Raw genomic sequence first — 15,185 nt, 5'->3', positions numbered from 1 at the left:
TTTAATCACATAAATACTGGCACGCCTGACTGAGTGGTAAATTCTCATTTAAATTTTGTAGATGAGTAATATGGGGTGTAACATGGGGTTCCATGCCTTTTTAAAAAAATCTGAGTTCTGACACTTAAGGATTTGGATGAATGTAAAGATGAAATATTTGGGCAAACTTTTAGAGCTGCTTATGCTGCATTAGTGGCTAATAAAAAGCAGAAGTTCAGTGACCCCAAAACTGCAGCAACTCTGATCTACCAGATCCCTGGTCTGTTAATCTGTTGAACAGCTCTCAAAGTCCATTCCTTGGTTTTCCTAGGAATTTCTGGGTTAGGGGACTATAAGTATAGGGGGTAACAAAGGCCATGTCTATACTACAAAAGTACTCTGATTTTACAGAAGTCAATTTTTGGGAACAGATTTTATAAAGTCAAGTGCATGTGTCGACACTAAGTACATTAATTCGGTGGTGTGCGTCTACAGTACTGTGGCAAGCGTTGACATTCTGAGCGGTACACTGTGGGTAGCTATCCCGCAGTCCTCGCTGCCCATTAGAATTCTGGGCTGAGCTCCCAATGCCTGATGGGGCCAAAAATTTGTCGCGGGTGGCTATGGGTAAATGATGTCGGTCAACCCTCCCTCCATCCATGAGAGCAACAGCGGACAATCATTTTGCGCCCTTTTCCCTGGACTGTCTGAGCAGACGCCATAGCACAGCAAGCATGGAGCCTGTTCAGCTCACCGCAGTAGTTCTGACCATTGTAAACACCTAATGCATTATCGTGCAGTTTATGCAGAACCAGCACCTGAAAAACCAGGACAGGAGGCGACGCAAGTGCGGTGATGAGGACATGAACACTGTTTTCTCTAAAACCGCGGTCCCCAGCAATTTGGAGATCATGGTGTTTCTGGGGCAGGCTCATGCCGTGGAATGCCGATCCTGGGCTCGGGAAACAAGCACAGAGTGGTGGGAACCGCATAGTGTTGCAGGTTTGGGATGATTCTCGGTGGCTCTGAAACTTTCACATGCATAAGGGCACTTTCATGGAACTTTGACTTGCTTTCCCCGGCCCTGAAGCTCAAGAATACCAAGATGAGAGCAGCCCTCACAGTTCACAAGCGAGTGGCAATAGTCCTCTAGAAGCTTGCAACGCCAGATAGCTACCGGTCAGTCGGTAATCAATTTGGAGTGGGCAAATCTACTGTGGGGGTTGCTGTGATGCAAGTAGCCAACGCAATCATTGAGCTGCTGCTATCAAAGGTAGTGACTCTGGGAAATGTGCAGGTCATACTAGATGGCTTTGCTGCAATGGGATTCCCTAACTGTGGTGGGGCTATAGACGGAACGCGTATCCCTATCTTGGGACCGGACCACCAGGGCAGCCAGTACATAAACCGAAAGAGGTACTTTTCAATGGTGCTGCAAGCACTTGTGGATCACAAGGGACGTTTCACCAACATGAACATGGGATGGCTCGCGTCCTCAGGAACTCTGTTTAAACGGCTGCAGGAAGGGATTTACTTCCCAGACCAGAAAATAACTGTTGGGGATGTTGAAATACCTATAGTTATCCTTGGGGACCCAGCCTACCCCTTAATGCCTTGGCTCATGAAGCTGTACACAGGCACCCTGGACAGTAGTAAGGAGCTGTTCAACGATAGGCTGAGCAAATGCAGAATAGTGGTAGAGTGTGCATTTGGACATTTAAAGGGTCGCTGGCACAGTTTACTGATGCGCTCAGACCTCAGTGAAACCAATATTCCCATTGTTGCTGCTTGCTGAGTGCTCCACAATCTCTGTGAGAGTAAGGGGGAGACGTTTATGGTGGGGTGGGAGGTTGAGGCAAATCGCCTGGCCGCTGAATACACTCAGCCAGACACCAGGGCGGTTCGAAGAGCAAAGCAGGAAGCGCTGTGCATCAGAGAAGCTTTGAAAACCAGTTTCATTACTGGCCAGGGTACTGTGTGATACTTCTGTTCGTTTCTCCTTGATGAAAACATGCCCCCTTGGTTGCCTCTAAATTCCCTGTAAGCCACCCGCCCTACCCCCTTCGATCACAGCTTGCTTGCAAAGGAAATAAAGTCACTATCGTTTAAAAAACATGTATTCTTTATTAATTGATTACAAAAATAGGGAGATAACTCACAAGGTAGCCCGGGTGGGGTGTGGGAGGAGGGTAGGAAAAGGCCACTTTAAAACTTGTTGAATGCCAGCCTTCTGTTGCTGGGGCTGTCCACTGGGGTGGAGTGGTTGGGTGCCTGGAGCCTCCCCCCACCCCCGCGTTCTTGGGCGTCTGGGTGAGGAGGCTATGGAACTTGGGGAGGAGAGAGGGTGGTTAAACGGGCTGCAGCGGCCGTCTGTGATCCTCTGCCGTTCGTCGCCGGAGCATGTCTGTTTGATCCCGCAGTAGCCCCAGTATTGCATCATGCCGCCTCTGATCTTCCTGTTGCCACCTCTCCTCATGTTCGTCAGCCACTTTCCTGTACTCTGCTATTGTGTCCCTCCACACATTCTGCTGAGCTCTGTCAGTGCCGGACGACTGCATGACCTCAGAGAACATTTCATCGCGCGTGCATTTTTTTCGCCGCCTTATCTGAGATAGCCTTTGGGACAGAGGAGGGAGGCTTGAAACATTTGCAGCTGCTGGAGGGGAAAAAAGGGGAGTGAAGTATTTTAAAAGATACGTTTTACAGAACAATGGCTATACTCTTTCACGGTGAATAACACTATTCACATTACACAGCACATGTGATTTTGGTACAAGGTCGCATTTTGCATCTTATATTGAGTGCCTGTGACTTTGGTGTTGGAGATCACATACGCAGTGCCAGGCAACAGACTTCGGCAACAGAAGGTGGACATGGTAAGCCATAGTCTTTCGGCTTCTGCAACCTTCATAACAGCAGCACCCTCCTCTCCCATACCAAGCAAAGCACGTTGAGTTGGCCATTTAGTGCTGTGGTTTTCTTGTTAACGTGCAGCAGCAGAAACCAAACTAACCCCCTCCTCCCATCCAGTTCTCTGGGATGATCGCTTTACTCCTCCCCCCACCGTGTGGCTGATATCAGGGAAGATCCCTGCTAGCCAAATGCAAACAGCTCAGTGCCAATCTCTTCCTCTCCCCCCCCACCCTCTTCCCGGCGTGGCTAACTGCGGGGAGGATTTCTTTTCAGCCACAGGCAAACAGCCCAGTAGGAATGGCCACCTCTGAATGTCCCCTTAATTAAATTCCCCTATTTCAACCAGGTTACCATGAATGATATTACTCTCCTGAGGATAACACAGAGAGCTAAAGAACGGATGTTGCTTGAATGCCAGCAAACACCGGGAACATACGCTGCCAGGCTTTGTCATGCAATGATACCAGATTACCTGCTACTAGCATGGCGTGGTAAAGTGTCCTACCATGGAGGATGGACTAAGGCTGCTCTCCCCAGAAACCTTCTGCAAAGGCTTTTAGAGTACCTCCAGGAGAGCTTCATGGAGATGTCCCTGGAGGATTTCCACTCCATCTCCAGACACATTAACGGACTTTTCCAGTAGCTGTACTGGCCACAAATGCATCCCGAGTCTTCAGGGCTACTTAATCATTAAAAGACGCCTGGCTTTTATAACATGTATTATATTTTAAAAGGTACACTCACCAGAGGTCCCTTCTCCGGCTTCGTTGAGTTGGGAGGTTATTTCAGTCAGGGTGATAAAAAGATCCTGGCTGTCAGGGAGAACGGTGTGTTGTGTGCTCTCCTCAAGCTCGTCCCTCCTTCTCATCTTCCCCATCCGCAAATTCCTCAGGCATGGCGCAGAGTACCCCATTATCGGAGTCCACGGACGGGGTGGGGTAGTGGTGGTGGCCCCCCCCTAGAATTGCATGCAGCTCAGCGTAGAAGCGGCATGTCTGGGGCTCTGTCCCGGAGTATCCATTTGATTCTTTGGTTTTCTGGTACGGTTGTCTGAGCTCCTTAAGTTTCACGCGGCACTATGTTGCATCCCTGCTGTAGCCTCTGTCCCTCATGGCCTCGGAGATTTTTTGAAATGTGTTGGCATTTTGTCTTTTGGAATATAGTTGTGATAGCACGGATTCCTCTCCCCATACAGTGATCAGATCCAGTACCTCCGGTTCTGTCCATGCTGGAGCTCTTTTTCAATTCTGGGACTGCGTGGTCATCTGTGCTGATGAGCTCGCCTGACCAAACAGGAAATGAGGTCAAAAGTTTCTGGGGCTTTTCCTGTACACCTGGCTAGTGCATCCGAGTTCAGAGTGCTGTCCAGAGCAGTCACAAGGGTGCACTGTGGGATAGCTCTCAGAGGCCAATACCTTTGAACTGCCTTCACAGTAACCCTAATTTGAAACGGCAGTGTTGATTTCACCTAATTTCAGTTTATCGCCTCGTTGGGGAGGAGTACAGAAATTGGTTTTGAGAGCCCTTTATGTCGAAAAAAATGGCTTTGTTGTGTGGACGGGTGCAGAATTAATTCAATTTAACGATGCTAAATCCGACATAAACTCGTAGTGTAGACCAGGCCTAAGAGTGCCTTACTGTTTTGGTTAGTTACATGGGCAAAATATTAGTGTGTTTAATGGTACTTCCTGTGCATTTTAAAACAGTTGTGAAGGGTCTCAGAACTCTGGACAGGTGTTTATACCTCTTTATAAATTAAAACAGTAAGAAAATGTAGAACAGTGGACCTCTTCAGTGATGGTTTTAATTCTTCAAAGATAGAGGTTCTTTTCCTTCTCACCCTCTGTCCCAGTTACATTTTTTAGGTTGGAGAAGTTGAGCTTTACAAAGACACTCAGTTATCATAGGTTTCAGAGTAGTTATCATAGACGTTAAAGATGGAAAAGCCCTACCACACTAACTTGTATTACATATTGTGGAAGTGTTTTCTTAACCTGTTAAAGAAAAGTGTCTTCCTTGTTTATCTGTCTGTGGAAGTGGGGGTACTACTTCAGGATTCACTAGTTACTGTCTGAAAAGCCCTATATAAAATGTATTATGTAACTGATATAAGCTCTAAACAAGCAGCAAGCATGCTTTTTAGTTGTTAAACAGCGCTTTTTCTTCTTAGACAACTAGCACTGAAATGTTCTTTCTAAATTAATCTAGTGCTTATTATGAGATTTCCTCAAATCATTGAATCCCACGAAGGGATGACAAAAATGAAATGATTGAAGAAATTTGCAAACAACTTAGTGGGCTGTGCAGGGGATTGAATGGAAAAATGTAGTGTAATTTTGGTTACAGATGCTTACTTCTGTTAACAATATGCTGAGGTTACTGTTGACTACCATATGTTGTGTGTCTGACAGCAGATGGGAAAACTTTATTAATAGGGTGTTGGGCATTTAGTACCCTTTTGAGTGTTCTTGTGCCTAAATTGATCCTTAAATTTCAAAACTGACTCACGGTGGAGGAAATGCTGAATTTGAAATATTAACAATTCTAAAACCAAAGGTTTGTTCAACTCAGCAAGGGCAGGGTCTGTCTTCATTGTACAATCCTAAGCATATTGATGGTGCATAACTTGGCATGCATTTTGCAGAGTGCAGTTATAACCAAGTTATTTCTGCTGCCTTCTATACAAATATTGTGACATTTGTGTATGCAATACTCTTTTGGTTATCTCTTTCTGCAGTTTTGCAAGAAGGTAGTCACCTTTACAGCATCATGGTTAGAGGGTGGACATTGTAAGGATATAACTCTTGATTTTAATGCTCAGCTGTACTTAGAGAATTTAACTCAACTAAGAGGGATAAAGTTCAGTCCCTAGTTGTGTTCTGAGACCAAACCATTTTTCTTAGGGTAATTTTATACCATTCTCCTGATATGTAATTACTTTGCACAGCTGTGGGTTCCAAAATATTTGTCATTTTTCTGAGTTCAGAATAGTACATGTAGAAAAGTAGTAGAATTTAGCGGAGCACACTTTCTAAAAATAACCTGGGTTTTTGTTTTTGTTTTTTTAATTTTTGCTGGTATGTGAACCTCCTGGAATAGCTTGTAGAACTTTTAACTTGTAGAGAGGAAGCAGCTTAAAAATAAGTATATTGCATAGTCTCTTAGTCTGTTTGCTAAAGAAAGGGTTTAGAAAGGATGGGTAGATTAAATGAACTTGTGAAAGCTGGGTGAGTAACTCAGCTCTGTTCCCTTAGGAACAAGACAATTTTTTGCCCTTTCACCAAGTACTGTGGGTGGATGTGTTGGGTTAATCTGTAGTGAAGTGTAGCTTTGAAAAAAGGCATATTGGACATACAGGTTGATTTATTTTTTGTATATTTTCTCCTTGCCTTTACTTTAATGGCTACCTTAACCCAGCCTTTCTAAATCATGCTTCCCTGGCTATGGAGCACACTTCCCTCCCCTTCAGATAATTATTTGCAGTCTGACCCACTGTGTGCTAGTTGCTTTCCAAATGTCTAAGAAGGGTGGTTCCTGCTCAGGTGAGCTCACAGCTTAAAGTCAGACAAGTAGATAAAGGTCTGGGGAATAACCATAGACAATTTATATATGTTAACTCGATTCACTACAGAGACTGGGTGGGATATCTTTTATTGGACCAACTTAAAACTGTTGGTGAGAGAGACAAGCTTTCTAGCTACACAGATTCACTATAGGCAATATGGCAGAAGCTGGTTAAGAGAGACTTAAATGTGGATGGGGGATTTATCTTTGCAGATGACCTTGGGGCAAGATGGTAAATATAGTTTTGACAGTCCAATTTGCATTATTACTGAATAAAACTGCATTAATATTTAGACTATACAAAATATCTATCTTTCACAGAAAAAAGCAGAAGAAGCTCATAAAATTTTTGAAGGTCTTGGTCCAAAAGTTGAACTGGTAAGTTCCTTTATTGCCTTTCTTGCTTTTCTTTCTGAGATTCTTCTCCCAAGATGAACAGACATAAGAAAGTATGATTGCATGACTTAAACTTGTGGCTAAAAAAAAAATCTTTAATTTTTTTCTTAATATAATTGACTTACTGTGTATTTGGTCTTGAGGGCTCATGTGCCTGTCCATTTCTGTAGCTAAGGCCTTGTCTACACTGCCGCAGTAAGTCGACCTAAGTTATGCTACTCCAGCTACATGAATAATGTAACGGCATAGCTTGGGTTGATTTACTGCGGAGTCTAGACCGGACTGCGTCGATGGGAGACACTCTCCCATCGACTTGTGTTACTCTTCTCGTTCCAGTAAAGTCCATTGGAGAGTGCTCTGCTGTCGATTTAGCGGGTCTTCACCAGACCACCTAAATCAACCCCCGCTGTATTGATCACAGCAGCATGATCTCTGGTAAATGTAGACATGGCCTAAGAGGATTCTTTGAATGTTTCAAAACATTAAATGATGGGCACAGGCCAGGAGAGACCATATAGTTATGTGCCAGAAATTTAAAGTGGCTGATGTAATATAACTTTTTTTAAAATGGGCTAGCAGGCCAGACCACTGATGGGAGCAGTCTGTTGAACATTACTTAAAACAGATCTCTTTTAAAACTTGTCAGCTGTTTGGCCAATTCAGTAAAGAACTTAAGCACATGCATATGTTCATCCTGATTCCTGCAAAACATGTAAGCGTGTAACTCTTAAAAAGTCTGAGCAGTCCTATTCATTTCAGTGGGACTTAAGCATATACATAAGCACCCCGCTGAATCACGGGCTCAGTGATCTGACTGGCTCAGTTTGTAATTTTTTGTAAGCAAATTTTAATAAACTTGAAATAGAAGTGTTTGTTTTTTAAATGTTTGAGTCAACTTTATTTAAAAGTGAATTCTTTAGGCTAGTGATCACTTTATAGGCTCAGACTGTAAATCCAGTGAAGTAGAGAAACCCTTCTGTGAGTTGCTGAGCACCTTCAACTCCTGTTCATTTTAGGTTTCAGAGTAACAGCCGTGTTAGTCTGTATTCGCAAAAAGAAAAGGAGTACTTGTGGCACCTTAGAGACTAACCAATTTATTTTAGCATGAGCTTTCGTGAGCTACAGCTCACTTCATCAGATACTGTTCATTTTAGGTCACTGCATCTCACAGGTTGGGAATTCTGTTTGCTTTAACATGTTGCTTTAATATGTTATGTATTTGTAGAATTAAACACAAGTGTAATGTTCTTAATGTATATGCCAATCCATTTTGTAGCCACTTTACAACCAACCATCAGACACAAAGGTGTACCATGAAAACATCAAAACGTAAGTACTAAACATCTTGTAATCTTGCTGTTTTAAAAGGGCCTGGAGTGAAACATCCTAGTTTTTACATATCCATGTCATTACGTTTTATTGTAACAAAACATTGGAACTTCAAAATCCCTCATTTGCTTTATATGATTTATGAAACATTTTCAGTTTCAATTATTTTAGCTAGCTCAATGAAAATAGACAATTTCTAGCCCATTCAGTTTTCAGGTTTTTGTGTACTAGAACAATCCTGCAACACTTGGTTTGCAACTACTGCAAGAGAATGAAAAACGCTTTTCCACTAGAATTTTTTTAAAAGAAAACATTTGTTTGTCTTAGGTTTTTGGAAAAGTTTTTTTTCCAAAACTAAAATTCAGGCCTGATTTGGCCTAAATTTCTTTGTCCCTTTCCTTCATGAACAAAGTGTTCAAGAAGCCTTTTAAATGTTGCCACTGTTAAGAGTCAGAGGAGTCCTGTTTTGTGCAGACACTATGATGTCCTCCTTTTTCTGTGGTAGACCCTGAATTGTGTCCACAATGTATTTCTCCACTATTTGTTACTTAGGACAAACTAAATTCAGCTGCATGAAGTAGACTGCTATGTCTTCTGGTAGAAAGTGTGGATTTTGAAAGTTAACATTCAATAATTTCTTGCTATTTCTTTGTCAAAATAGTAATAGCCTCATACTTTATAATCCAGTAAGGAACTGAAGGAGTACCTTTATGTGGCTAAATCATTCTTTAGCATGGTTAATCATCTTAAGCTTCATGCCCAATCAGTATTGAGCCCTTCTCTCAACACCCTGCAGACATCATGGTGAGCAGGCTGTGAAGAAAGAAAATGTTGATACAATGGTACTTCCATCCTATTCGAAGGCAACATTACCTTCTTTTTCCCTACAAAATGCCATAACTAAAATAGAGAAGAATTTCAGAAACTGTCATTGTTATATCATATGATTGAGGCTTTAGCCCTATGTTTTGTTGTAAACTGAAAGGCTCTCATGTATTCCAAAATGTCACTGGAAACAATCTGTGCCTATATACGGAGAGTCTCATATACAATTCCTCTGTCTCCAGGCTATCTATCTGTAGTATTCATGAGGGATTCCACAGAGGGTGCACTTTGCTTTCAATTTATACCTGTTTTTCGGGACAACCAACTGTTGGGAAAATATTTTGTTTTTACTGTGATGCTTGTAGCAGGATAAAGATTTTTTTTTTAAGTCAAAATTACCCTTTTCTAGGAATGTTTTTTGTAAGGTCACTTGCTTACTGATAAGTGGCTTTGATATTTGTACAAATAATGAATATATTTGATGCTAGGATATCCTGAGGTTACGTATAATGGTTTGTAATATGCTGGGTATATAAATGTTTTCTGTTGAGTGTCTTGTGAATTAGGGAAAGGTGCTGTTTGCATTGAGGAGTGGGATGCTTTCCAGGAACTGTTTTATAAGTGCTTAGGAAACTTAAACCTCTTGATTGACTTTCCATGAATGGCATTACTGTCAAATACATATTCTTGTTGTTGTCTGTATCTCTTTTTTTTATCATGATTAGATGTTTTTCTAAACCCTCTGCTCTAGGAATTATTTTGGGGGAGTTCTATGGCCCGTGCTATTCAGGAGGTCAGACTAGATGATCGATTTGCACTTCTTCTTTTTTGGGCTATGTATTTTTAAGTTGTAGTCTGCATCAGGCTTTTGTAACTAAGATATAGGCCCTCTGGAAAAAAGTCACTTGTGAAGTTTTTGAGACAACCTTAACTTTAGCTGCAGTATAAAGGCAGAATAAGTCTTGTTGATAAACTGTACCTTCTTCATAAGACACTCTCTGGGAGGTAAATCTTTTTTTGCATATGCGACCAGTGGTCCTCCGATATTTACTTTCTAGATACTGTAGAGATTTCTAAAAATAAGCCATGTCTGGTACAGTTTAGCCCTTACATTTTAATAATTAAAAAAAATCGCATTTCCTAATCAGCTGTACCAACATTTCCCAGTTTGGTGTGCATGCTGATGTTTCTTTCTTCAGTATAAAATTTCCCATTAGCTTGAGAACGGTTTGGAAGAGAATACTTTAAACTTAAATACACAACTCTTCTAAATACTGTATTTTCTTGAAATACGAAGTGGAAAACAGTATTGAAAGTGAAATATAATAGTAGAATTTGCAAAGCAGAAAGTTCTTTTATACATGTGGGAGGAAATTCAAGAATATATCTGCAAACGTTATGAAAAAATTAACTTTCAGTGAGTGTGGAACGTGCATATGACCATGAGTAAGTTGGTGAATTTTTTAGAATTTTTCATCATAGCTATATCTTTAAATGTAGAAGACAAAATTACAAAAGAGAGATTCATTATAATATTAAAAAACTCTGTACGGGGACGCTGAATTTTCAGGAATAATATATTACAAAGTAAAATATATAACAGTGCCACAGCTTAGTTAGCTTTGTATACCAGTTCCAAATCCTGATGACCTAGGTGATTATTACATGTACTTGTAAATTTATACCTTTTGAGTGAATGAGTTGCAAAGGCCCTTCACTTATTTCCAAGTCATCAGAACTTTGCCATATTCAATTATTAGTCCCATCCTGTCCATCTGTGGTGAGGAGAATCCCAGGCTTACATAGGTTGGCTGGGATCCTCTTAATCAGTCTCTTGGCCAATCCCTCCCTCTTCAGGGATGGCTTCTGTTGCATATAATAGGATTTTAGTTTCATGGCATTTTTCCTGCAATATCAAACACCTTCTGAGGTGCAAGCAAGAAAAAGAAACGTTAGATGAATCAACCATCCATATTTTCTATACCTCTATGTATATTTTCAGTAACTTCTTTGAGATCCTGATGTTGATAAAGTCTATGGTTAAAATGTAACTTTTAAACACTTTTCTAATTCTCTTGTTTTCTAGAAACCAGGTGATGAGGAAAAAGCTGATTTTGTTTTTTAAGAGAAGAAATCATGCAAGGAAACAAAGGGTAATGCTGCAATATCTTTGTGGAAGTCAGAGTATTGACAAATATGTGGTGTCTCGTTGGGCATATTGACTCAAATGCTTGTTTACATATATGTTCACAAATCAGTTTTGTATAAATCTGCACATTCCAGGTTAATGTTAGTATTCTTTGCATATTTGTGTTTACCAGTAGGCTGTCAGAAATATTAGTTGTTTCAGGAATATGCAGGCAGATTGAAGTGGAAGGGCTACATTTGTACTTGGTAACTTGCTCATGAATGAAATGTTGTTCTGTTCAAGTTACTGTGCATCTATATACTGCTGCTAGAAAGTGAGTAAATATGTTGGAAATCTTATTGGGGAAAAGATTTATTTCATAATGTGTTCAATGGAGCAAATGATGACTAATGTAACACTTTCTGAATAAATACCAGACAACTCATTGGTGAACAGTGTAAAATAGTCACTGTATCTCACCAGCAGAGTTTTCCAAACTGAATGACATACTCCAGTTTTAATTTTTAAATGCTCTCCTCCTTAACCTAAACTTAAAGGGATACAGGCAAGTTAAAATACATTTATAAAACTAACTTCTGTACCTGTGGTGTTAATAAAATCTGAGATTATTTTTAAAAAATTCTTATCTATTTCACTCTTTACCTTTTACATTTAATTTTGTTTTGGGTGATGAAAATAAACTAGTCAATTTCACTTCTCATTCTCAGGTTCTAGCACAAACCAGCAAGGTTTTGGTTTGCAAATACTATAGAGAATCAGACAATTTTCTTCAGTGAATTTTGCTTCTTTTATGAAAAATACTTTTTATCCAAAATCTAATTTTTAGGCCTAAATTACTTGTTAGTACCCTCTAAATCCGATGAATTTGAAAATTAAGACTGTGAATCAAAATTCTTATTTATCTGATTGGAAATCCAATTTATAAAATGACTGTATGATTAAAGCTTAAGTGTTCATTTTGAAGTAAATAAGAATTTTTAGTTAACTTTCTGTGAAATAGCAAACAAGCAATCCAAATGTTAAATGCTTAAAAATTAAAAAAAAAAAGGGGGGGGGCCTTAAGATCAGTTTCCAATGTCTTATAGTAACTGCTGTGGCAGGCCCCCCCCAGACTTCTTTCCCTATATAGTAACTATTGATGGAGAGATAAAACATCATTCAAAACTTTTTTCTTAAAAAATCCAAAAGCATTTTTATTCCTGTGTGTGTATGTTAGATACCAGTGTTACTATCAGAGCACTGTTTTGCAAATTCCATTATAGGGAGTAACATCCTTTTTGGCCTTGCGTGATGTCTGAAACAGCACTTTTTTAAAAAATGAAAGAGGTTAAACATCACTTTATCTCCATCCTGGAATCTCTTTGCATTTACATTATTCTTTCCTTCAGATGGCTCTAGTTTTCTATGGGCAGCCATTCCTCTCCTGAACACTGAGGTCAGGGATATATTTCACTTATTCCAATCCCATCCCTTTAGGAGACAACACCCAAAAAACCTTGGTATGGACAACATCAGTTACTGAGGAACCAGCAATAACATTTCGCAAATACCACAGAGAAGTGTACAGTATAAGAACCTAGTTAAATAATTAAATCTGCAGGTTTTTTTTGCACTGATGAAACCACTTCTCCTACCCCCTTAAAATTGGGCACATCTCCTATAAAGTCAAGAGCCACCGGACTAGTAGCAAACTCCTGTATGCACTTCTGAACTGAGCATCTCTTGTAAGGCAACATATCAGAGCTCTGAGTTAGTGAAATACTGATAGTATATTAGTGTTTAATTCCATCACTTTTATTTTTGGAATTTAACAGGAACAGAAAATCTGTCAACGTTATGATCAACTGATGGAGGCATGGGAGAAGAAAGTAGACAGGATAGAAAATAATCCCCGCAGGAAAGCTAAAGAAAGTAAAACAAGAGAGTACTATGAGAAACAGTTCCCAGAAATCCGAAAGCAAAGAGAACAGCAAGAACGATTTCAAAGGTAATACCACACAACCTAAATATTCCTCTCAAATACTGTCACAATTTGTTTCTAAATTCTATCAAATACAAAATGTTTCAGCTTAATGGCAGTGGTGAGCTGGAACCAGTTCGCACTGGTTTGCGTGAACTGGTTGTTAAATTTTGAAGCCGGTTTAGACTACTCTTGTCTCTTACCACAACTCCCCATTCTGTTTTGCCAACAATGCTAGCCTCATTAGTTTGTTTGTTTGTTTGTTTGGCATCTTAGACTGCTCTACCTTCTTCCACCTTTTCCCTAGTTCCCTGTCATCTGCTCTTCAAATCCTTCGTCAAACCTCACTCCTGCCATGATACCTGTAAGAAATTGGCTAATTCATAATGGTTAGTTTGAGGGATAGATTGTACTAGTAAGAGTACTTGCATGAGGAAAGCTATTCACATGCATAAGGATTTGCAGAAGTGGACCTTAATTTTGTAAATTATGCACAGAGCTCCAGCTTTGCATGGGAAAATTTAATTTCAGGCCTAGAAGTCAATTTGTAGCTAATATTTTTCTGTCAGATGTCTGTATCATTCCTTTGTGTCTCATGACAATTGATGTTCACTAGACTAATGCACACAAAGGACAAAGATTACATGATTTTTCTTTTAATTAAATTCTTTTTATTAAGTGACTTGTGTAAAACTTGCCATATGTTTCATCTGTCAGGAAGCTGTGGTTACTGAAATACAGTGATGTAATTTAACTCCTTGTTGTTTAAGAGATATCTGGGTTAAGATTAAGAAAAATTGTACAAAAAGGACAATGTAAGATGAATACAATTCAAGTCACTTTTTTGGGGAGTATGACAGTTGTTCTATAGTACTTGTAGGCAGTGGGTTTAAATTTTTAAAAAATGCTTTAAAAATAGACCAAGTTGGTTTGGTATTTTCAATTGCACCTAAGTTCTCTATATATTAAAACAATTTCAAAAACTTAGACTTCAGAAAAATAGACTTAAATCTTCCAGCCCCATAAAGAATTCATCCCATCTTCTCTCCTAAACAATCTACTTTCATGACTTCAGAAAAAGCTTGCAGAAGCCAACAAGTCTTATAGTGTATTCTTGGGGTCCCCTGCTCTGAACTCCAATGGATCAAAGAGAGGACAGGGGAAAGCGAATTATTGCATTACTAAAGATAAAAATAGAAGCCTCTTATAGGTAGAGAGCTATTTTAAAAAAATAAGATAAATACTATTTATACTTGGATTGTAAGTTCCTGGGGGCAGGGACTGTCTTTTGGTTATGTGTGTTAGTGTCTAGCATAATGAGATCCTTGCCTATGCTTGGGGTCTCTGAGTGTTACCTCAGTTAAGACCCAATTAGTATTTGGACCCAATTTAATACATTTGACTGGTTTCATTAATACTTTCAGGATGGAAAAGGCCCATTAGGATTTTTGTCCATCTTGCTGTTGGGGACAGGTGGTTCTCTGTTGCACATGTTCTAGTGACTTAAACTTTAAAATATTGACACTATCAAAAAGTCCACTTTCTGGAGAGATTAGTGTGATGATTTTTAGTTGAGAGAGAACTGATTGGGAAATGGTCTGCAATTTATAACACCTCTTCAAATTAAAAATTACAGTATTTTTTCTTTACTAAAGTGAGCATTAGTGGTATCTTGTTTTGGTAATTAATTGATTAAATCTGTGCAAGGCAAATTTGAACATATTCCCAGGTGTCTCTTGTGAAATTGAAACTGTTTTGCAGAATGCATTGTTTAAGGACAAAACAGTTTCCATACCACTGCTATAACAATTCTAATACTTAACTATAAGTGTGTGTGTAAGGTGGGATTTTCAAAAGCATTCATCTTTGGCCTAACTGCTCCCACTGAAGTAAAGATAAAACTCCTCTGATTCTTGGAGTATTGACACCAGAAATTCTCCCGTGTGCCTTCTTGCTGAGCATGAGGCCTCCCAAGTCCACATCTAAAATTCATTAGCCATTTAAAAGTGCAGTGTGTAGCCTACATTGGGTATTCGGTGATGCTACTTTTCTAGTTACCTGTCTCCCAAA

At 39.6% G+C, this 15,185-nt stretch overlaps 1 protein-coding gene and 1 long non-coding RNA gene across 14 annotated transcripts in view; one reads left to right on the top strand and one right to left on the bottom strand.

The window, feature by feature from the left end:
- The window catches only part of NCOR1 (nuclear receptor corepressor 1), a 113,891-nt gene that overhangs the window by 35,366 nt on the left and 63,340 nt on the right, over nt 1-15,185 (top strand). For all 13 annotated transcript variants that reach the window (XM_077836554.1, XM_077836563.1, XM_077836562.1 and 10 more), the window contains 4 exons: nt 6,778-6,834; nt 8,129-8,181; nt 11,093-11,159; nt 12,970-13,142. In XM_077836554.1, the coding sequence (XP_077692680.1) occupies nt 6,778-6,834; nt 8,129-8,181; nt 11,093-11,159; nt 12,970-13,142 (350 nt within the window). The remainder of the gene's footprint in view (nt 1-6,777; nt 6,835-8,128; nt 8,182-11,092; nt 11,160-12,969; nt 13,143-15,185) is intronic.
- LOC144276474 (uncharacterized) overlaps nt 2,153-15,185 on the bottom strand; it is a 35,836-nt gene continuing 22,803 nt past the window's right edge. The window contains exons 2-4 of the long non-coding RNA XR_013348252.1: nt 10,692-10,931; nt 3,637-4,175; nt 2,153-2,635 (exon numbers count right to left, since the gene is read on the bottom strand). This is a non-coding gene — a long non-coding RNA (uncharacterized LOC144276474). The remainder of the gene's footprint in view (nt 2,636-3,636; nt 4,176-10,691; nt 10,932-15,185) is intronic.

This window comes from Eretmochelys imbricata, chromosome 17 (assembly GCF_965152235.1).
Source record: "Eretmochelys imbricata isolate rEreImb1 chromosome 17, rEreImb1.hap1, whole genome shotgun sequence".
NCBI lineage: Eukaryota > Metazoa > Chordata > Testudines > Cheloniidae > Eretmochelys > Eretmochelys imbricata.
Note: the sequence above shows the minus strand (reverse complement) of the source record. Positions and strands in the feature narration are given on the sequence as shown.